Source organism: Canis lupus, chromosome 15 (assembly GCF_011100685.1).
Source record: "Canis lupus familiaris isolate Mischka breed German Shepherd chromosome 15, alternate assembly UU_Cfam_GSD_1.0, whole genome shotgun sequence".
Classification (NCBI taxonomy): domain Eukaryota; kingdom Metazoa; phylum Chordata; class Mammalia; order Carnivora; family Canidae; genus Canis; species Canis lupus.
In genome coordinates this window covers 39,593,230-39,615,694 of record NC_049236.1, presented here as the reverse complement: position 1 = coordinate 39,615,694, position 22,465 = coordinate 39,593,230, and the positions used below count along the sequence as shown (strand labels likewise).

The 22,465-nt window shown below is 39.9% G+C and overlaps 2 protein-coding genes across 6 annotated transcripts in view; one reads left to right on the top strand and one right to left on the bottom strand.

The window, feature by feature from the left end:
* The window catches only part of ACTR6 (actin related protein 6), a 29,440-nt gene extending 27,708 nt beyond the window's left edge, over window positions 1-1,732 (bottom strand). The window contains exon 1 of one of the 3 annotated variants that reach the window (XM_038558779.1): window positions 1,473-1,732. The gene's annotated coding sequence lies outside the window, so the exon portion shown is untranslated. The remainder of the gene's footprint in view (window positions 1-1,472) is intronic. The other 2 variants (XM_038558778.1, XM_038558777.1) reach the window with 2 other exon arrangements.
* A 637-nt stretch (window positions 1,733-2,369) lies between these two features.
* Window positions 2,370-22,465, top strand: part of UHRF1BP1L (UHRF1 binding protein 1 like) — a 97,778-nt gene continuing 77,682 nt past the window's right edge. Inside the window, exons 1-2 of one of the 3 annotated variants that reach the window (XM_038558774.1) lie at window positions 2,373-2,651; window positions 14,125-14,258. Coding sequence is in view for 2 of the 3 variants with exons in the window: in XM_038558775.1 (XP_038414703.1) it covers window positions 2,608-2,651 (44 nt within the window). In the remaining variant the exon portion in view is untranslated. Of the gene's footprint in view, window positions 2,652-14,124; window positions 14,259-22,465 lie in introns of all 3 variants that reach the window. The other 2 variants (XM_038558775.1, XM_038558773.1) reach the window with 2 other exon arrangements.

Sequence of the window (22,465 nt, the reverse complement as noted above, 5' to 3'; positions counted from 1 at the left end):
TAGGTAATCTGTCACATGGTCCCTCCTCATCCCAACATCCCTCCCAAAGGAAAATAAGGTAATCCACCTAATAGGGCTCTTGGCCTTTCCCCCTAAATGAAGGTGACCTTGCCTGAAACAGTCTTTTGTCTTTCTTTCTTTTCTTGCAATAACGTCCTGTAAATTCCTTCTTTTTATTTACTTATTTATTTATTTATTTATTTATTTATTTATGATAGACACAGAGAGAGAGAGAGAGAGAGGCAGATACACAGGCAGAGGGAGAAGCAGGCTCCATGCCGGGAGCCCGATGTGGGACTCGATCCGAATCTCCAGGATCGCGCCCTGGGCCAAAGGCAGGCGCCAAACCGCTGAGCCACCCAGGGATCCCCTGTAAATTCCTTCCTATAAATACTTTCCATTTTGTACAATTCCTTCCTTGGGAGTTCCCTCTACTTGCTATGTGGGATGATCCCAATTAATGAATTGCTTAATAAAGACAAATTCTCGATTTGCTTAGTTGAATTTTTTTAAACTATACTACAACTATAGTTATTAAGCTGTGAGATTCTTTAATACTTACAACTTGGAAAAGGAATCTGTGTTTTGTTCTAGCCACGACATTAGGCCACTTGCCATTTATAAGCCATGAGCTTTGACACTTCCACCTGCCTGGAACATACTCTTCCTGCTAGTGAATTAATTCCATCATATTGTGTCTGGCACTCTTTCAAGTAGTCTAGTACTTACTTAACCTTCATTAGCTTGGTTAATCCTCACAACAACCATCATGGAGCCTGAGAGGTTCCATACTGTTCCTACGATTCCATTGTTAAAAAATCTGCAGAGCTACGTTTTACATCCAAATCTTGAATTTCAAGGTCAATGCATTAAGCTAATTCAGTCTCATCTTTGAAATAACATCTCTACTGTAAATCTGCCTTTGACCTAAGGTAGAACAAATCACTCCTTCTTCGTGGGCTCATAACACTTTGCATCTGTTTTCAATAATGCTAATTTAATAGCATTTATTAAAGAGTTTGCTTAGTACTGAGCACTTTGTTGAAAACTTTATATGCATAATCTCATTTAGATCTCATAAATTCTGAGTTAGAAACTTAATATTATCTTGCATAGATGAGGAATTTGAGGCTGACACATTAAATCACTTGCCCAAGTTTACATAGCGACACAAAGGCCCAGGTAGCATTGGACCTTGAGGTAAGTCGAAGGACTTACCTCAAGGTCTTGAGAGTCTATTTACCTACCTAGTCTGTTAACTCTTTGATGACAGAACAGATTTGTTTGTTTTTGGCTAGGCAACCCCAGAATAAGGCCTAGCTCGCATTGCATGAGGAATGGTGAGGAGTCAAGCATTATCTCCTTTCCTTTCTTCAAAAAGGGCAGCTTGTTGGACTATGTGTGAACTACCTTCTCTCCCCCACCCTTAACCAGATCCTTCCTGATCCATCCCTCAGAGGTAGTGTTAATACCTTTCCTCCTTGAGACATCGCTGGGTGGTTATTTTGACTCTTTGAAAATGTTGCTTTGGGGCTGGGTGAGGTGGAGAGCTGTAATAGTTCTATTTCAATCATTTCCTTCCTTTTCATTGAAATTTTCATGTGAAATTTTGCATTCTTATTTCCGTAGCCACAACCTAGCGAGACGGTTATAGAATACACGATTAACGTATTTTGTCTCTAATTAAGGTTAAAAGTAAGGAAATTATTTTCTTCGGGTTAACACAGCTAGAACCACAGAGCCAGGACTTGAATTTCTGTCTTCTAATTCCCAGGTCCTAGACTCTTAAGACACGTTGTCAACTTTTACTTCCCTCAGGATTGGAATCACCAGAGGAAACATTAAATTACAGCATGGGCGTGTGTGTGGGGGGGGGGGGAGGGGGAGGAGCAGTATATCTTAGCAAAGAAGAAACTGAGGCAGGCGTATGAAGAAAGCGGAGTACAGCAGGTAGAGAGCAAAGCGAGCAGGGTAGTTTGTGGAGCAAATTGTGAAAAATGAAAAAAACAAGTAGGATGTGGAAGGAGCACTCCGTAATGGAGGCAGGAACCAGGCCAGAGCACAGACGGAGCATGTGAAGCCCAGGAAGGTTCTGGGATCCGGAGCGGCGCGGCAGCAAAAGACACTCATGCAGCGCGGGGCGGGGCGGTCAGCGCGGGGCGCGTTGGGGGGCGCGCAGGGCTCCGCCGCCCCCCCCCGCGCCCCCGCCCGCGCTCCCCGCGTGCATCCCCCCCGAGCCCCCCCCCGCGCGGCCCGCCCCGCGGCTCCCCCCGCCCGCAGTCTGCGTCGCCCCGCCCCCCGCGCGTCCCCGCGTGCACGCCTCCCCCGCGTCGCCCCGCCCCGCGCCCCGTCCGCGCCGCCCCGCCCTCCCCCAGGTCTCTTAGGTGATGCTGCAGCCAAGATGGCGCCGGCGGCGGCCACGGAGGCCTGAGAGCGATGCTCCGGGTCCTCGGCGGCAGCGGCGGCGGCGGCTGTGGCCTCGGCCGGGGCCTTCGGTCTCTCCCGGGCGTGAGCACTCACGCGACCCTTCGCCGGGCTAGTCCGGACCACGAAGAGAGGAGGCAGTGAGAAACGCGGAGGGAGCGCGCCGCCTCCTGGCCCGGCACCATGGCCGGGCTCATCAAGAAACAGATCCTGAAGCACCTCTCCAGGTCAGCTAGAGCCTCGGGCGTGGGGGGCCAGTCCGCCTCCGCCCTCGCCGGCCCGGGAGGCTGCGTGCAGCTCGGGGACCGCGGGGCCCGGCAGTCGTGCGGGAGGCGCCGCCTGAGCGTCCAGGTCCTGGCGGGGCAGGGGTCGCGGCCCCGATGTTCCGTGGCCGGCGGCGCCCGGCGCTGACCTCCGGAGTCGGCCCCCTGCACCGGCCGTGCCCCGCCGGCTCCGAGCGGCGTGGAGGGCGGCGGGGCAGGCAGCCTGCTGACCTGGCTCCGGGGACCCCGCCGGGCGCTGCTGCGCGGAGGCGGGGATGCTGTGTGCGGCCGGGTGACCCCGAGCTCCGTGCTCGCCTCCACTCGGAGCACGGCGTTTCGGTTCACCGAGGGCGCCTGGAGCAGTGCGGACCTTGGGGGCTGAGGCTTGTCTCCTCCGTGAAATGTTAACCTTGTGGTTTCCCGAATTCACCCCCGCCTCGCCGCTCCCGCTCCGGTGCATTAGAGTGTGTGCCTGTTTGCACAGTTAGGGTTTGTGTTCGCCAAATAGACTTCCCAGCTTTGGCAAAGTTCTTTCTGGGGTCGTTTTAGTTCGACATCATTTTGGCAAAACAGTTTTTTTTTTTTCTTTTTAAAATATGAGATCCATAAATTCAGGTAGTCAGCATCTGTGGTGATAAACAATACTTGTCATTCTTTCCGTTTCATAACGCGGTTTTAGTCAGAAACATGACTCAGTAAAGCTGGCACTTTGTTACTTCTGACTTCTCCATATTTGTCTCCGGGCGCAGGCTGAATGTGGGATCTTGTTTCCAAATGGTTAACAGAATTCAAAGCGTTTGGTTATGACCCTTTTTTGCTCTGTTATTTGTAAGTTAATGATACTAGGATAAAACTTGGGTATACAGGTATGTTCACACGGTGAAGACGGTTGATTGTCCAGATCACTGCATACCACAGGTTGCAGGTTGGGCAACAAAATCAGTATTTCTGTGAATCAGCAAATATGTTATCTAAACTTAAAGCATTGAGTAAGATATAACCTCTATTTTAACAAGTAGCAAATTATAGCAGCACTTATGAATATGCATTTCTTAATATTATCGCTAATTGAAATGTTTTAATAACTTGTACCTACGGTCCAATACTGAATTATTTTATTTTGGAAAAAGGTTTTATCTTTTTAATTATTATTTAGGTAATACCTGACTTAATCAGATGTCCTCTAGCCTTTGTCATACTCCATTCCCCAAGAAAATTCAGACTTCCAGAAAATGATTTGAGCGTTTATCTTCCAAGGATGATGGCACATGGCTAGTTCCATTCCAGACGCTTGGGAGAAAAGTTAATTCAGAGTGTCTTACGTTGTTAGTTTAATTCTCTTGTGGAACTTCAGTTGAGAAAGACTCTTAAAGATTAATAGCAAAGGTGGTGGCTTACTTCACAAAAGAGACCACAACTACATATTCAGAATTGAGTCCTTGGGGTACTATTTGATCTGTGTGATTTTTAATAGCTTTGTGGTAAATGGTAATAAGGATTGTTTTTCAGAGATGAGGATTTTTGTTTTTGCATCTTTGGCCATTTGTATGCCTTTCCTTCCTTCCTCCCTTCTTTCGACTTAGAGTTGACACACAATGTGAACATTAGCTTCAGGTGTACAACACAATAATGTGACAACTCTATGGGTTATGCTGTGCTCTCCACCAAGTGTAGCTATCACCTGTCACCACACAATGTTATTATAGTACCACTGACTGAATTCCCTGTGCTGTACCTTTCATCCTTGTGACTTGCCCATGATCAGAGCCCTTTACTCTGCCAACCATGAGTTTGTTCTTTGTATTTATGGATTTCTGCTCTTTTGTTTTTCTTTCTTTAGATTCCACATGTAATTGAAGTCATATGTATTTGTTTTTCTGTGTGTGATTTATTTCACTTAGCATAAAACCCCCTAGGTCTATCCATGTTGTTGAAAATGGCAAGACCTCATTCTTTTTTATGGCTGAGTACAGATGTGTTTTTGAAACATGAGTTTTTAGTTATTTCATATTTCAAAACTTAACTTGGGTGACTAAAGAGTATCAAATTCATATTCTTGGCTAGAATGTTGATGTGTGTTGTAATAAATTATAGTTATTCAGGTAGAGGTGAATTTTTGAAATTACCTGGGTCAAGCTTAATTTTACAGATTATCCAGTAATAAAGATGTCTCTATTAAAGTAATTATCTTTAATTATGACAATGTAAATGTTTAACAGGAAATACTTAGAACACATTACCTTCCAATAATAAACGTTTCTTACAGCCAGCGGATGCCATTACTGACCCTTCAAAGGAGGCCCTACCTGACCAACCTTTTCATCCTTCTCTGTCTGTATAGATGCTCGTTCTTTGTCTTCTTCACTTGAAAGTAAACTGCATGATGGCAGGAATTTTGTTTTAATCTAGCAGAATGTAGGCACTCAGCAACTTTTTTTTTTTTTTTGGTAATGAATGGTGGCACCAAAGCATTGACTTGCCCTTGTATTTTCATAACTGATTAAGACTATATGCCACCAGTGTTATCATAGATATTGGGTATGGTCAGTTTCCCTGTGTTTTTTTTTTAAGACTTATTTATTTATTTATTCATGATAGACAGAGAGAGAGAGGCAGAGACACAGGCAAAGGGAGAAGCAGGCTCCATGCCGGAAGCCCAATGCGGGACTCGATCCAGGGTCTCCAGGATCACGCTCTGGGCCAAAGGCAGACGCCAAACCGCTGAGCCACCCAGGGATCCCAATCCCTGTGGTTTTTAAGAAGGTAATTGAATTACTGAATAAATGAGCCTTTGTTGTCCTGGAAAGGAAGGACCGGAAAATTGACTCTATATATGGGACCTTCCAGTAAGAAGGAGACTGTAAAGGAAAACAGGAGAAAGAAAATGCTTATTCTGAGCCTTGAGATTGAAGTATGGTGAAATTGTAACATTAAAACCAGTGTTCCTGAGATACAGGGGCTTGAGAAACTGGTATATTGGAAAATTATAAAAGAGAAATTCTTAAGAGATTCTTAAGAGATTAATAAATGCTTTAAGTAAATGCTGAACTATTTGAGAAGTATAAATCTGTATAGTAGTTCCCTGCCCAGTTGTTGTTTAGTTTGTATCCTAAGCATCTGTTGCATCCTTAATAAAAAATAGTTTGTGGGACACCTGGGTGGCTCAGTGGTCTGCCTTCGGCTCAGGGCGTGATCCTGGAGTTGCAGGATCAAGTCCCACATCGGGCTTCCTACATAGAGCCTGCTTCTCCCTCTGCCTGTGTCTCTGCCTCTCTCTGTCTCTCATGAATAAATCAATAAAATCTTAAAAAAAAAAGTTTAAAAAAATAGTTTGTGTACTTGGAACTGATCTGAAACTGAACAGGGAAGGAGAGAGAGAGAGAGAGAGAGAGCGCGTGCGAGCTGGAGCTTGCCCACGTGCCTCCTGGGATTGGGCAAGGGGGCAGGGCAAGAGGGTGAGGGAGTGTGTGTGGTGGGGGTGGGGATTGGAGTAGTTATATTTTAAGAGAAGTGAAACAGGAAAGTCCTTGAAGAGAAATTACTGTGAACCAGCACAGAGTATGTTTTGGAGTCTTCTCCAAGAGAGTATTTTTCACAAAAGAATGAAGAGTTCTAAGGAAAAGTTAGAACAAATGTAAAAAAGGAAATAACGAGAGCTACCTTTCAAGGCCTCCTGTTACTGTGGCATTTGTATTTGTGTGTTCAAACAGGAGAAGAGGAGGAAAATAGAAGCTAGAAGATGAAGTGTATTAACACTAGGACCTGAGAAGGAGTAAGAGAGATTCAGATACAAATGTTCCCTCTTCCCTTCCTCCCATGCTTTGGCTCATACACACTAAGCTGGACACAAGGTTTATGGGAAGTGGGAGTTGGCAGGACAACCATTCATAAAGTCTTATACAACCATGGAGTCTTTGTATAGTTTAAAATTGTGGTTTTCAATCAGGTGATTTTGCCCCTTAGGGGTTACATGTTACATTTGGGATGTACTTTAGGATGTTATATTTGGTAACATCTGGATACATTTCTGATGGTCACAACTTGTGGGGTGGGATGGAGGCCAGGAATGCTGCTAAACATGCTGCAGTACACAGCATAGTCTCCCACAACAAATAATTATTTGACCCAAATGTCAGTAGTTTTGAGATTGAGAAACTTGTTTGAAGTATACAAGCATTTCAAATGTTTGAACTAGGGTACTGGTACTACTTCAGGTTATTTTGTTTTTGCAAACAACAAAAACCTCAGTTTAACTTAAGTAATAAGGGAATTGTAACAGAAAGCTGTTGGGATAGGTCCCAAAGTCTGGGGAGAGGCAGGACCTAACCAGCTCCTAAAATTTCATTGGACAAGTTAATTCTCTGTTGTGAAGACCTGCTCTGTGTTTGAAGGTCTTTAGCAGCATCTCTGGTCTCTACCCACTAGATGCCAGTAGCACTCCAGGCATTGTTAATATCCCCTGGGAGTAAAATCTCTTGATTGATAACTACTGCTTCTACCTCTCACAACTCCCTGTTTTTGGTTTTTCTGTCAAGTTTTAGATTCCTGGGAGAGAGAACCTGTTTGGCCCAGTTCTACTTACCAACATATATCAGTTAACAATGGCAAAAGGGTCATAAAGCAAAGATATGGTCAGAGGGAAACTACCTTGAGTGTGGCTTGCTGTTCCATTTGGTGTCTTTAATAGGCCCTGAACTAAAAATTAGATGTCAGAAGGCCTCATTTGCTGTATTAAAGATATTGTATTTCATCCCGGGAGGTGACTGCTGATAAAGAATTCCAGACAGAAGAGGAGCAGGATCATTAAAGATGTTTGGTTATCAGTTTGGTTTTTGGACTCCAGAGTTCAGGAGCAGTTGACTGTCATGGAAATATAGAGTCTACAGAGGGTCTCTGATTAACTTGAAAAGTAATGGATTAGAAGGACATCAGTATCCCAACGGAATTTATGGTCGGGTGAGGGGACCATTCTTGGAAAGGGACTAATAATCTAGGTAGGAGAAACTGCTTGATAGTCTCAACAAGATATGTTCCCTAAATTAAGGGGAAGGAGTAAATAGAAAGGGTGTTTTGAGAAGATTGTTGAATATTTGGAATATTTGTTAGGGAGATTAGGAATGGTTGAACACTTGCCGGGTCTTGTGAGTGAATGGCAAAGTGATAGAGAGTTTACGATGCCTCACGGTGTATTCATGGATAGCTTATGCTGTGAAAGAAAGAGAAGAGGGAAACAGCAGCTGATAGTCTGGAAAGAACCATCAAAGAATTGGAAATTTTATCTGAATGGGAGAGCAGTTGAGAAAAACAAATGAGAGAACTGGAAGGATTGGAGGTTTTGTTTGAAAGTGTCATATTAAAGTTTAAAATGTCAGAGGAGGATTAGGCCTAATTTAGGGTAAGGTATCCATTAAGGCCGTAGGACTGAATCGCTGAAGAGAAGTTAGGGTGCATATAAGCTTCTGGAGTGGAATGAGGAGTGAAGGAAGTAGAGGGAGATGAGATCACAGAGAAAACCAGGCCACCTTGTGGGGCCTTATAATGACTAGGTCTATATATCATTCCTGAATTAAATATTCTTAAAAGGAAACACAACATTATTTCAACCGTCAGAAATTATTTTTTCAAATGATAATTTTATATAATTATGATAGGCTAATTACATTTCTACTTTTATGGTAAAGCTGAATAATTTTTTTTAAAGATTTTATTTATTTATTCATGAGAGATACAGAGAGAGAGGCAGAGACACAGGCAGAGGGAGAAGCAGGCTCTCTGCGGGGAGACTGTGGGACTCAATCCCAGGACCCTGGGATCACACCCTGAGCCAAAGGCAGATGGTCAACCACTGAGCCACCCAGGTGCCCCAAAGCTCAAGAATTTTTAGAGTTGATGTTTATCAGGTTCTTGAACACTGGGCATTAGAGATACAAAGATGGGTAAGACATGGTCTCGGCTCTTGGGAAACCTCAATGATTCCTACTGTGGCATAGGAAGCATGAGTAGGATTACTAAACGTTACCTATTCCTAGAGCTATACTACCACATGAAATTTGTGAGATTTGGCTTACTTGGATTCGGCAATTGGAAAAAATTTGAGTTAATTATTACCCTTTGGGAATAGAAATAGGGATGCCTGGGTGGCTCAGCAGTTGAGCATCTACCTTAGGGTCAGGATGTGATCCCAGTCCGGCATCGGGCTCCCTGCATGGAGCCAGCTTCTCCCTCTGCCTGTGTCTCTACTTCTCTCTGTGTGTTTCTTGTGAATAAATAAATAAAATCTTTATTAAAAAAAAGAAATATAAATAAATTTACTTTTATAAGTCTATGAATTTTTTAAAGTAATTTTTAGTTAGATTGACAGTATTTTAAAAATAATCTCCAGTACTGTTGACTTTAACACTAGATATATAACAGTTGTTTATTTAACAAATATTTACTGAGTGCTACTTTGTACTGGCTCTAGTCCTTTGTGTTGTGGCATGAATCTCTGCCCTTAATGGAATTTACATTTTTAATCAGAGGAGGCTGATAGTAAAAAAAAGTGAAGAACATTATATCAGTTTGCGGTAAGTGCTATTAAAAATAGAACACAGGGAAAGGAGATAGGAAGTGCAGGGAAGTAAGGAAGGAGTTTGCTCTCTTAAATCTGGTGATCAGGAAGGTCTAATTGAGAAGGTGATATTTGAGAAGAGAGAGGAAAGAGGTAGTGGACGCAAATGCAGAGATTAAGAAGTGAAATCTTGCTTGCCATTTTTGAAATATAATAAGGCCACCAACATGAGTGAAGTGAGGAGTGAAGTTAAGTAGAGGAAGATGCATCAAAGAGAAAACGGGGCTAGAACTGGTTGGACCTTGTAATGACTTTGTCTTTTATCCTGAGTGAGATCAGAAGCCACAGCAAGGCTTTGAACCAAGGATTACTCTGCAGCCATATGGGAAGTAAATAATAGGAGGACAAGGGCAGAAACAGGAGCCTAATAAAAGTGCTAATTATCCAAGTGAGAAAGGTATCGGCTTGGGTGTAGGTTGATGTGGTGGACTTGTTGAAATATAGTCGGGTTCTAAATGTATTTCGAGAGTAGAACCGCAGGATTCTGACGGGTAAGATGCGGATTGAAAGAGAAAGAACAGTCATGACATAAGCAAATGAGGAGATGGAGTTGCTGTTAAGTAGAAGACTGCAGGAGGGGCGGGCTTTAGGTAGAGAGATACGGAGTTTGGTTTTGGGTGTATTAATTTGGATGCCTGCTAGATACCTGAATGGAGAGGCCTTTTACTAGTGAACTAATTTACGCATTTTAGTCTGCTGTTCCGTCAAATGGAGTGTAGGCAAAACGACCTCCAAAGGCCTAAGGGACCTTAAGACTGAAGAAAAACACCAAGTTCAGCTTGGTGAGAAATGGTTTATTAAGGAGGTTTATGAACAGAAGCAGGTCCTGAGTGGCTGCAAAGCAGGCAGACCTCTACAACCCCACCTCCTGTGAAACCTGCTCTTGTAGCTCTAGAGGCTGGAGAGTATGTGCGAGGAGACCACCAGGGAGGAGAATGTTTGCAAATAGGTATGTGTCGTAGTTGAATCTCCTGAGCAGATCCAAAGTGTTAACACCCCAAGGGTGTACCTACAGGTGCTGTTAAACAAAAGGGAAGAATGGGAATGGGGGCTGAATTCAAGAAGCCTTAGGTCACAAAGCAGCCTTCGTGGTGGTAGTCTGGTTCACAGGTCTGGCAGCGACAGCATCGAGTGTTTCAGGTATATTGGTTTATGAAGTACATGATTACAGCGAAGTGAATTGTAAGATGAATTTTAAGGGGTGGACTTTATAGTATATTTTGCTAATAAGTATACTATGTAGAGGTAACATATGTAAATGTGCCCATTTCTTTCACACTAATTTCCAATTAAAACCAGATATTGAGGGATCCCTGGGTGGCGCAGCGGTTTGGCGCCTGCCTTTGGCCCAGGGCGCGATCCTGGAGACCCAGGATCGAATCCCACATCAGGCTCCCGGTGCATGGAGCCTGCTTCTCCCTCTGCCTGTGTCTCTGCCTATCTCTCTCTCTCTGTGACTATCATAAAAAAAAAAAAAAAAAAAAACAAACCAGATATTGATTCTTCAGAAGTTAGTTTCAGGGGATTAATTTGTAAACTTTAGTTGAAAAGGGTGTTGGATGCTTTGTCCATTGGATGGGTGTTGTAATATTACCATTCTAGAATCAGAAAAGATTTGTCCTGGTCTCTGAAAAGGAAATTATTAAAACGTTAAGATTTGTAACTTGCCCAAGTTTTGACAGGTAGTGTTGGGTGGTGAAGTCATTGATCCAGTACTCTTAATATGATTATTCTATGCTGTCTGCTCAGGCCATTGTTCCTACCTAACAGTTTGCTTTTCTTTTACTCAATTTTCAGTATTTATCATTAAATTTCAGTCTTACACTCTTTTTTGGTATTTCACCATCCTATTGCAGTATCCCTTAGGAGATTCTTTTATTATTTGAAAATCCTTTGACTCTGTAGTTCTTTGAAGCTTGGGAAACATAGTCTTTTGACTTAGCAGTTCTGTGAAGTTGGGAAAGCACAGTTTCTCCATTTCTTAATAGTTGCATAATTTTTTTTGCAATATTACACTTTGCCTTAATAATGCAGTTTCCAATCTAAACATTCCTTAGTAATTCGATCTCTTATCAGTTGTATATGTTCTATGTTCTGCATATTATATTGTATATACTAGATTGAATAATTTAATATTCCTGTTAAATATTGGTATTTAGTTGATATTAGTGACTAGAGCTCAGAAAGTAAGTTTGAAAATAAGTTACAGGTGTAACTTTACGACTATTTCCATGAGTGAAATAGGAGCAGTTATTATATCAAGACCAAGTTATTAAAACAAAATTAAGAGCTGCAGCATATATCATTCTGGTTAATAGTTACTGTTAATTTTTTCAGACATTAGATTTACTGTTAATCTGTCTGATAATTAGTTGACTTATTTTGAGACTTCTCCCAGCCAAAATGAATGTTATATATAAATTTTGAATCTTTAGTCTCTTCTTTAAGACTTATTTTTAGCCATATGGTATGTACTTTTTTCTACCCAAAAATACCATTAAGAGAGAGCTCTCTGGCTTCTTTTTGCCACTATTAGCATAGCATCAAGTGTTGCTTTCCTTTCCTGTTTTCTATTTGTAAACCTTTTGTTTGTAATTTTATTGATAGGAATTAATATTTAGAGATAAATTTAGAAATACGAGAAAATTCAGTCATTTTAAAACTTGGTCATACTGTATTGTTAGATACTAAATTCAGTTCCTATTCCAAAGTTTTCTTCTGCTGTGATGGAACTTTATATATAAACGAACTATACTATAAAAAGGGGCATCATAAAATGTAAGATTTATATTATCTTTAAGGAGTATTAAAAGTATGATTATTCCCATTGATAAATCATTCATTTATTCTTTCTACCAATACTTAAAAGAAGATCTATAAGATATGTAAGTGAAGTTAAGAACTAGAAATGGCTTCTGAAAACAGTATGGTGGATAAGTAAATAGATACCAGGATAAAATAGAAGTCTTGAGAGATAGGCACAGAGTTCTATATTCAACTTTAATGGAAGTAGGGACATTGAGACAGAGGTGGTCTAAGTCCAGAGAAACTTGTAAAGAAATAATGAATTAAAAGCACAAACAACAGTGTTGGGATATCAAATGGATAGTTATTAAATCTGTTTGCTTGGACAGTGGCATGCATACCAAGGGAATATTTTTAAAGCAATTATTTAGAGAAGTTAGGGATATATTTTTTTAATTATTAAAAAAAAGTTTCTTAAAAAAAAAAAGTTTCTATGTTTACCTGAAAAAGAGTACATGCCTGTGCACCTGTGAGGATGAGGCGGGGAGGGGGTGGTGGCAGAGGAAGAGAAAGAATCCTCAAGCAGATTCCTTTGCTGCTGACCGAGGAGCCCAAGGTGGGGCTCCATTTCAGCACCCCGAGATCATGACCTGAGCCACCCAGGTGCCCCATAAAGATACTTTAGATCCTAGAGACTTGGCTGCAGTTTTTTTCCACTGTTTTCCAATACTGCACTTTTTCTCCTTTTTGTTTTTCACCCATCTTCTGTTGTCTTACTACTGTAGCCAGATTGTCTACATTCCTTCCTGCCAGGTCATCCTCTTGGGCTTCATTTTACTTGTACATCTTTCATAGCCAGCTTTAACCAGGTAGGCTAGTCTCATTGGTCTTCATTTTTTTATTCCTTTAGCTCTTAAAATATATTTTTATTACAACAGAAGTTTCATATTTTTAATTCTGTGGATTGTCCTCTTTTTTTTTTTTTTAAATAGGCTCCATGCCTAACTTAGGACTTAAACTCATGAGTACCATCCTCCACTGAGCCAGCCAAGTGCCCCTAGATTGTCATCTCTGTAAGGGCAGGATCATCGTGACAGACTGAGTTCTGAAGGCAGTAATTGTGTGTATCTTGTTCACTGTTGCACCTTTAGCATCTGCCACAGTACTGTTATACATAGTTGTTTAGAAACATTTTCAACTGACTAGAGAATAGATTTATACTACTTTGGCCTTCATAAAATACATAGGATATAAATTGGTTACTCTGAATACATTTTTGGCAGATGATTTATATCCAAAAAATTTAGATTAAAAACTTGGATTAATACTGTAGTTCTCTGATTTGCTTTTGAGTATCTATAGATATAATTTATTGCTGGATCTCTCTTTGGTTTGTGGGTTACTTGTCATAGCTAACTGTACTTTTTAGAATTCTCCGTAAAATGAATCTAAGATTACAGTTTTATTTTTTAATTTTTAAATTTTTTTTATTTATGATAGTCACACACAGAGAGAGAGAGGCAGAGACATAGGCAGAGGGAGAAGCAGGCTCCATCCACCGGGAGCCCGATGTGGGATTCGATCCCGGGTCTCCAGGATCGCGCCCTGGGCCAAAGGCAGGCGCCAAACTGCTGCGCCACCCAGGGATCCCTAAGATTACAGTTTTAAATAGACTTTTGGTAGTTACATTAATTTGATAATTTGTATTTGTAAATCACTTGTCTTTTAGAGTGCTTGTCCTATTTGGTTTGATTTAATGTTGAATTATGCAGTTTGGTCTTCATGTAAGTCTTGTACAACAGAGCTAGCTATCTCATTTTTAATATTTTTAATATAGACATTTAAAAATATTAATTTATTAGATAAGTAGTAATACCAGTGTAGAGAGAATGAAGGAATTCATAAATGGTTCATTTATCTTAGAATTTAAGCAGTGTTTGCCTTAGTTATTCCAGTGTGAAATGCGACTGTATTTTTTTTTTAAGTGCATCACGGCTAAATATTTTTATCATATCATTCCTTTCCTCTTCCTTCCCTTAAACTTGCTCCCTCCTATGTCCCCTGTGTACCCATTCCCTGCAGCGATCCCTGCTGGCTGTGGTGGAGATTGGTGTGCTGTGAATTTCATAATCAAGGAGTCTAAGAAACCTTGGCACCTGACTACTACTTGCTTTCACCAGGAATAGGGACCTTTTGTCTGAATTTCCTGCCCTCAGGTAATACTTCTATTCCCCATCGTTCTGACTTTTCTTTCTTTTTTATAAATGCAAGCACTTATTATACCCCACATAAAGATACTTTGAGAACATTTTCTAATTCTTACTGCATTAGTCAGATACGATTTTCTTTTTCTCCTTCTTTGCCACCCCCCCCCCTTTTTTTTTTTTTACCGTACCTATAGGTTCATGCAGTTCCTCTCTTAAGGTGACTTTTCTAATATATAAGGTTTGCCAGGCAACTTAAAGTTATAACCAACTCTTTCTATTGTTAAAAGAGAGTTTTATAACTTACAGTCAGTCAGCTATTTGGAAATAGTAATTAGCATTTGATCTACTCTTTAATGGGGATGATATCTTAGTCTAATGTAATTAATGAGGTATGAAGGCTCTTTTGATAAAGAGAATGTTTTCATCACTTCTCTTATTAAAGGACTTAGGAGTTTATTTTGTATACTTAATGTTAATTACAATCTTTATCAAAGAGATTGAAGTAATTTATGAACAGCAGTGAAAACAGTATTCATTCTTGAGGAATGTAAAGGCTTGCCACCTCATTTATTACTTTCCCTTTCCCCTACCCCTTTTAAAAATTCATTATCAGGGAAAGTAATTATGTTATAAAACCAGATTCATGGAAATAGCGCTAATTTTGTTAAAGTTGGATTTAATGAAAAACCTAGAAATGTATCCTTGAATACTTCTAACGCTTGGGAAATTTATCTGCATAAATACTTTGAACCTGTTCTAAAAGTGTAGTAAGAAACTGGTAATTAAAAGATTAACCATGACTGGGGCACCTGGCTAGCTTAGTTGGTGGAACATGTGACTCTTGATCTTGGGGTTGGGAGTGCAAGCCTCACAGTAGGTGTAAAGATCACTTAAAAATAAAAGAACATCCTAAAAAACAATGATAACCATGAGCAGAATTGTGCAACTTATTACATAGGAGTAACGTGACACTTGATAAACTTACTGGCCATGTGTTAGATATGATATATATCAATTAAATATTATTTTCCATATTCTTATCTGCCTTGATTCTATACTGTCATTTGGGTATCTGGATCTAAACAAAAATTGCCAAGAGAAAAGATGCCAGGCTTTAACCTTAGGTAGACCATTAGGGAAGCCTTGGGTAGACCATTAAGGAAGGTAGATCATCAAGGATTATCTCTAGGATATTGATAGTTAAGGATGTTGTTTGTAAAGGCATTCAAAGATGGTTCTGATTTTGCATATACCTCTAGTAAGTCGTCTGAGACCTTTTGCTCCTGAAGTAGAGTCATAGCTGTAATCATTTGCTTTTTTTAGATTACACTTTCTCAACATATCTTTTTTTGGCCTGGTTTGTGCTTAGCTTATTGAAGATGAGCTGTTACAATTTTATTCTTAGTTTAAACCACAGCTATCCATTTGTTTATTCAAGTCTTCTGCCAAACTTAATTCTTTTTTCCCTTTATCTTCTCATTTTTATCAATTATGATGCCTTTTTATTTAAATAACTTAATTTTTTCTTCCTTTTCCTGAACCTAGTACGCAGCAGACTTCTTGGCACAAAGTAGACATCAACAAGACTTGAATATCTCTGTTGTCATGACCCAGATTTAACTCATCATTTCTTGTGTTACTCTTGCAAATAAGTGTTTTCATTTCCTTCTGGTCTCATACTTTTTTATTTTATTCTTGGCACTGAGTAGAGAGATCTGTTCAAAATGCTAATCTTAACCATTTAATTTCTTGGTAAAAATCTTTTTTTTTAATTGAAGTATAATTGACACATAGTATCCCATTAATTCCAGGTGTACATCATAGTGATTTTTTTTTTTAAAGATTGAGAGTGAGATAGAGTGAGAGAGCGAGAAAGCAAGAACATGTGCAGGGGGAGGGTTAGAAAGAGAGGGAGAAGCAGACTCCCTTGCTGAACAGGGATTTGGTTAGGGCTCAATCCCAGAACCCTGGGGTCATGACTTGAGCCAAAGGCAGATGGTTAACCGATGAAACTACTCAGGCACCCTACTTTTTTTAATAATGTTCTTTTGATAATAGCCAATCTGACTGGGGTGAGGTGTTATCTCTATGTGCTTTTTTTTTTTTTTTTAAAGATTTTATTTGTTTATTTGAGTAGAGAGAGCAAGTGAGAGAGAGGGAGGGAGAGAGCGAGCGAGAGAGCATATGAGTGAGTGTGCACTAGCATGATCAATGGGGAGGGGCAAAAGGAGAGGAAGAAGCAGTCTCTCCACGGAGCAGGGAGCCCAATGCTGGACTCAATCCCAGGACCCTGATCATGACCTGAGCCTGAAAACAGATGCTTAACAGACTGAGCCACCCAGGTGCCCCCTCATTGTGCTTTTGATTTGCATTTCTCTGATGATAGTGATGTTGAGCATCTTTTCATATGTCTACTGGCCATCTGTATGTCTTCCTTGGGGAAATGTTTATTTGGATCCTCTCATTTTTAAGTAGGATTTTTTTTAATACATTAAGTTGTATAAGTTCATCATATATTTTGGATATTTACCTCTTATAAGATGTATGATTTGTAAATATCTTCTTTCATTCAGTTAGGTTGCTTTTTCATTTTGTTGATGGTTTCTTTTGTAGAAAAGCTTGTAGTTTGATGTAATGCCATTTATTTATTTTAGCTTTTTGTTACCCTTGCCTGAGAAGACTGGTAAAAAAAAAAACACACACACGCACACACACGGCTAAGACCAATGTCAAGAGCTTATTATTATTTTTTTTTTGAGTTTCATGGTTTCTGACTTCACATTCAAGTCCTTAATTCATTTTGAGTTTTTTTTTTATTTGGTATAAGATAGTGATTCATTTTTTACATGTGGCTGTTTAGTTTTCCTACCACCATTTATTGAAGAGACTTTTTTTCCCCATTGTATATTCTTGCCTTGTTACAGATATTAATTGAACGTATATGTGTGGGTTTATTTATGGGCTCTTTATATTCTATATATATATATATACATTTTTTTTTAAAGATTTTATTTATTTATGATAGACATAGAGAGGCAGGCTCCATGCCGGGAGCCCAGCGTGGGACTCGATCTCGATCCTGGGTCTCCAGAATCATGCCCTGGGCCAAAGGCAGACGCTAAACTGCTGAGCCACCCAGGGATCCCCTCTATTGATATATTTGACTTAAGTTTTTATGCCAATACCATACTGTTTTGATTACTAACAGCTTTGTAGGATTTGAAATTAGGAAGCATGATAACTTCCAGCTTTGTTTTTTCTCTAGATTGCTTTTGCTTTTCAGGGTCTTTTCATGGATCCATGCAAGTTTTGGGATTCTTTGTTTTAGTTTTGTGAAACATGCCATTGGTGTTTTGAAGAGGATTGCATTGAATCTGTAGATTGTTTTGGGTAGTATATAGTTAATATTTTAACAGTATTCTTTCATTCCATGAGCACAGAGTATCTTTCCATTTATTTGTGCTGTCTTCAGTTTCTTTCATCAGTGTCTTACAGAGTATATGGGTCTTTCACTCCCTGGTCAAATTTATTCCTAGATATTTTATTCTTTTTGATGCAGTTGTAAGTGGAATTATTTTCTTAATTTCTTTCTGGTAACTTATTATTAGTTATTCCTATTTCTGTAAACTTTGTATCCTGCAACTTTACTGAATTTGTTAGTTCTTACTAGTAGTTTTTTGGTGGAGTCTTAGAGTTTTCTATATGTTATATCTGCAAATTGACAATTTTATTTCTTCCTTTCCAATTTGGATTCCTTTTATTTCTTCTTGCCTAACTGCTCTGGCTAGGACTTCTAATACTATGTTGAATTAAAATGGTGAGGGTGAGCATCCTTGTCTTGCTGCTGATCTTAGAGGAAAATCCTTCGGCTTTTCACTGTTGAGTATGATGTTAGCTGTGAATTTGTTGTAGGGCCTTTATTATGTTGAGGGGTACATTTCTTCAATACCCACTTAGTTCAGAATTTTTACCGTAAATAGATGCTGAATTTGTCAAATGCTTTTTCTGCATCTATTGAGATGACCATATGATTTTTATCCTTTGTTTTGTTAATGTGGTGTATCATGTAAAGATTGGTAAAAAGGGGCAGCCCCGGTGGTCCAGCGGTTTGGCGCCGCCTTCAGCCCAGGGCATGATCCTGGAGACCCGGGATCGAGTCCCACATTGGGCTCTCTGCACGGAGCCTGCTTTTCCCTCTGCCTGTGTCTCTGCCTCTCTCTCTGTCTGTCATGAATAAATAAATAAAATCTTAAAAAAATTTTGGTAAAAAGTTCTTAATGGCTCATGACAAGCTTTTTTAAAAAAATAGATTTTTTTAACAGTACAATTTTTGGGGGGCACCTGAGTGGCTCAATGGTTGAGCGTCTGCCTTTGGCTCAGGTTGTGATCCCTGGGTCCTGGGATCGAACCTGCATCAGGCTCCCCTTAGGGAGCCTGCTTCTCCCTCTGCCTATGTCTCTGCTTCTTTGTATCTCTCATGAATAAATAAATAAAATCTTAAAAAAAAAAAGACTTTTTGTACCAAGAAATACTAAAATAGAACTTAATTGCATAAGATAAGGTAAAAGTAGGGCTCTTTGTTAATGGAACAAAGACCAGGCTATGCTCATAAATTATCTTTTAGTAGTTTAGTTGAATCAGTAATTAGGGAGATCAGTTATTAGATCTTTTCCCTTTTTATTTCTTTGCCCGGCTATGTTGAATCATTAGTAATCTTCTTAGAAGCACTGTGGGAACAATCCTTATGTGTAGGATGCAGGAGTCCTTCATGATCTGGTTTCAGACCATCTTTCAAAGGCATACCATTTCTTTACAAACTATCCCATGCCATATGCTTCATCTGCGACTCCTGTATGTGATCCTGTAGTCTTGAACATGCTGTTGCTGTGCCTAAAATGCGCTCCTCTCTCCTATTCACTGAGCAGAAACTTAATCTTGAAAAATAGCTCGTTTGGCCTCCGTGAAGCTTTCCCAAAAGAGTATTTTTAAAAATTATCACTACTTCTCCTGTACCTCTGTCTTATCCTGTTTTTATTTTTACTGCAGTATTTGTCCCATAGTGCTTGGCACATAGTGAAACTATAATGTACTGTCACGATTTCTGTGCTTGTCTCTGATAATAAACTGTGAGCTGTTTGAAAGCAGTAATTATGTCTTACTTTGTCTAAGTTACCCGAGAGCCTAATCATTGCTCAGTTTTTGCCATAAAGGATGCCTGCACATGTATTTGTGTCAGATCTTCCAGTGTTTTAACAAAATTAGGAAATCCAGAGGTTTTTTTCTATTCCCAATTTCATTTATTTTTTTTACAAGTTCAATATTTTTAATTTAAACTCAATTAATTAACATATAGTATATTATTAGCTTCAAAGGTAGAGGTCAGTGATTCATCAGTTGCGTATAACACCCAGGGCTCGTTACATCATGTGCCCTCCTTCATGCCCATCACCCAGTTATCCCATCCCCCCACTCCCCTCCAGTGGCCCTCAGTTTGGTTCCAATGATTTACAGTCTCTTATGGTTTGTCTTCCTCTCTGATTTTGTCTTATTTATTTTCCTTCCCTTCCCCTATGATTCTGTTTTGTTTCTTAAATTCCATTTATGAGTGAGATCATACGATAATTTACTTTCTCTGATTGACTTCTTTCACTTACCGACTTCACCATATCCATGTTGTTGCAAATGGCAGGATGTCTTATACTACATCCTCTTCATTTATCTGTTGATGGACATTTGAACTCCTTCCATAATTTGGCTACTGTGAACAGTGCTGCTGTAAACAGGGGGTTCAGGTGTCCTTTTGGATCACTACATTTGTATATTTGGGGTAAATCCCTAGTAGTGCAACTGCTGGGTCATAGGGTAGCTCTATTTTCTATTTTATGAGGAACCTTCAAACTGTTTTCCAGAGTGGTTCCACTAGCTTGCATTTCGCCAACAGTGTTAAGAGTGTTCCCCTTTATCTGCATCCTCGCCAACAGGTCATTTGCTGACTTGTCAATTTTAGCCATTCTGACTGGTGTGAGGTAGTATCTCGTTGTGGTTTTGTATTTCTCTGATGCCAAGTGATGTTCATGTCTTCTGCCCGTTTCTTAATTGATTATTTATTCTTTGGGTGTTGAGTTTGAGAAGTTCTTTTTTTTTTTTTTAAGATTTTATTTATTTATTCATGAGAGACACAGAGAGAGAGACACAGGCAGAGGGAGAGGCAGGCTCCCTGCAGGGAGCCCGATGGGGACTTAATCCTAGGACTCCAGGATCACACCCTGAGCCAAAGGCAGATGTTGAACCTCTGAGCCACCCAGGTGTCCCTGAGAAGTTCTTTATAGATGTTGGATACTAGCCCTTTATCTGATAAGACATTTTCAAATATCTTCTCCCATTCTGTAGGTGGTTTTTGGTTTTCTTGACTCTTTGCTGTACAAAAGCTTTTTATCTCGATGAAGTCCCAGTAGTTCATTCTTGCCTTTGTTTCTCTTGCCTTTGGAGACGTGTCTAATAGGAAGTTTGCCCCAGCAAAGGTCATAGAGGTTGCTGCCTGTGTTCTCCTCTGGATTTTGGTGGATTCCTGTCTCACTTTTAGGTCTTTTATCCATTTGAGTCTATTTTTGTGTATGGTATGAGGAAGTGGTCCAGTGTCATTCTCCTGCATGTGGCTGTCCTGTTTTCCCAACACAATTGTTGAAGAGACTGTCTTTTTTCCATTGGATAGTCTTTCCTGCTTTGTTGAGATTAGTTGACCATAGAGTTGAGGGTCCACTTCTGGGTTCTCTGTTCTGTTCCATTGATCTATGTGTCTGATTTTGTGCCAGTACCTTACTGTCTTGATGATTACAGCTTTGTAAGAGAGCTTGAATCCAGAGTTGTGATGCCACCAGCTTTGGTTTTCTTTGTTTTATTTTATTTTATTTTTAAAAAGATTTTATTGATTTGCTCATGAGAGACAGAGAGAGAGAGAGAGACAGAGACATAGGAGGAGGGAGAAGCAGGCTCCCTCCAGGGAGCCTGATATGGGACTCAATCCCGGATCCCGGGATCATGCCCTGAGCCGAAGGCAGATGCTCAACCACCCAGGCATCCCTGTTTTTTTTGTTTTGTTTTTTTCCTTTCATCCCTGGTTTTCTTTTTCAACATTCCTTTGGGTATTTGGGGTCTTTTCTGGTTCTATACAAATTTTAGTATTATTTGTTCCAGCTCTGTGAAAAAAGTTGATGGTATTTTGATAGGGATTGTATGGAATATGTAGATTACTCTAGGTAGCATAGACATTTTAACAAGATTTGTTTTTCTAATCCATGAGTATGGAATGTTTTTCCCTTTCTTTGTGTCTGCCTCAATTTCTTTTGTGGGGATTCTGTAGTTTTCAGAGTACAGATCCTTTGCCTTTCTGGTTAGGTTTATTCGTAGGTATCTTACGGTTTTTGGTGCAATTGTAGATGGGATCGACTCCTTAATTTCCCTTTCTTCTGTCTCATTGTTAGTGTATAGAAATGCAGTTGATTTCTGTGCATTGATTTTATATCCTTCCATGTTGCTGAATTCCTGTATGAGTCTGGCAATTTTAGGCTGGAGTCTTTTGGATCTTCCGTATAAAATATGTCATCTTTGAAGAGTGAGAGTTTGACTTCTTTGCCAGTTTGAATGCCTTTTCTTTTTGTTGTCTGATTGCTGAGGCTAGGACTTCTAGTTCTGTATTGAACATTAGCGGTGAGAGTGGACATCTCTGTCGTGTTCCTGATCTTAGGGGACAGGCTTTCAGTTTTTCCCCCATTGAGGATGATGATATTTGCTGTGTGCTTTTCATATATGGCTTTTATAATACTGAGGTATGTTCCCTCTATTCCTACATTGTGAAGAGTTTTAGTCAAGAAAGAATGCTGTACTTCATCAAATGCCTTTTCTGCATTTATTGAGAGGATCATATGGTTCTTGTCCTTTCTTTTATTAATGTAGTATATCACATTGATTTATATGCAGAGGTTGAACCTCCCTTGCAGCCCAGAATGAGTCCTACTTGGTCATGGTGAATAAGGAAACTGAGATTTTAATACAAGGTCTACCTTGTTAGCCACTCATTCAGATTTTTAAAAACTGTTCAGACAGACAAAATGTGTTTGTGGATAAAACATAGCTTACAGGCTGCCCATTTATAACCTCTTCCATTCTTTAAAAGTTTTCAATTCTTTAAATGTGAAAAACTGGCTAGACAAGATTGG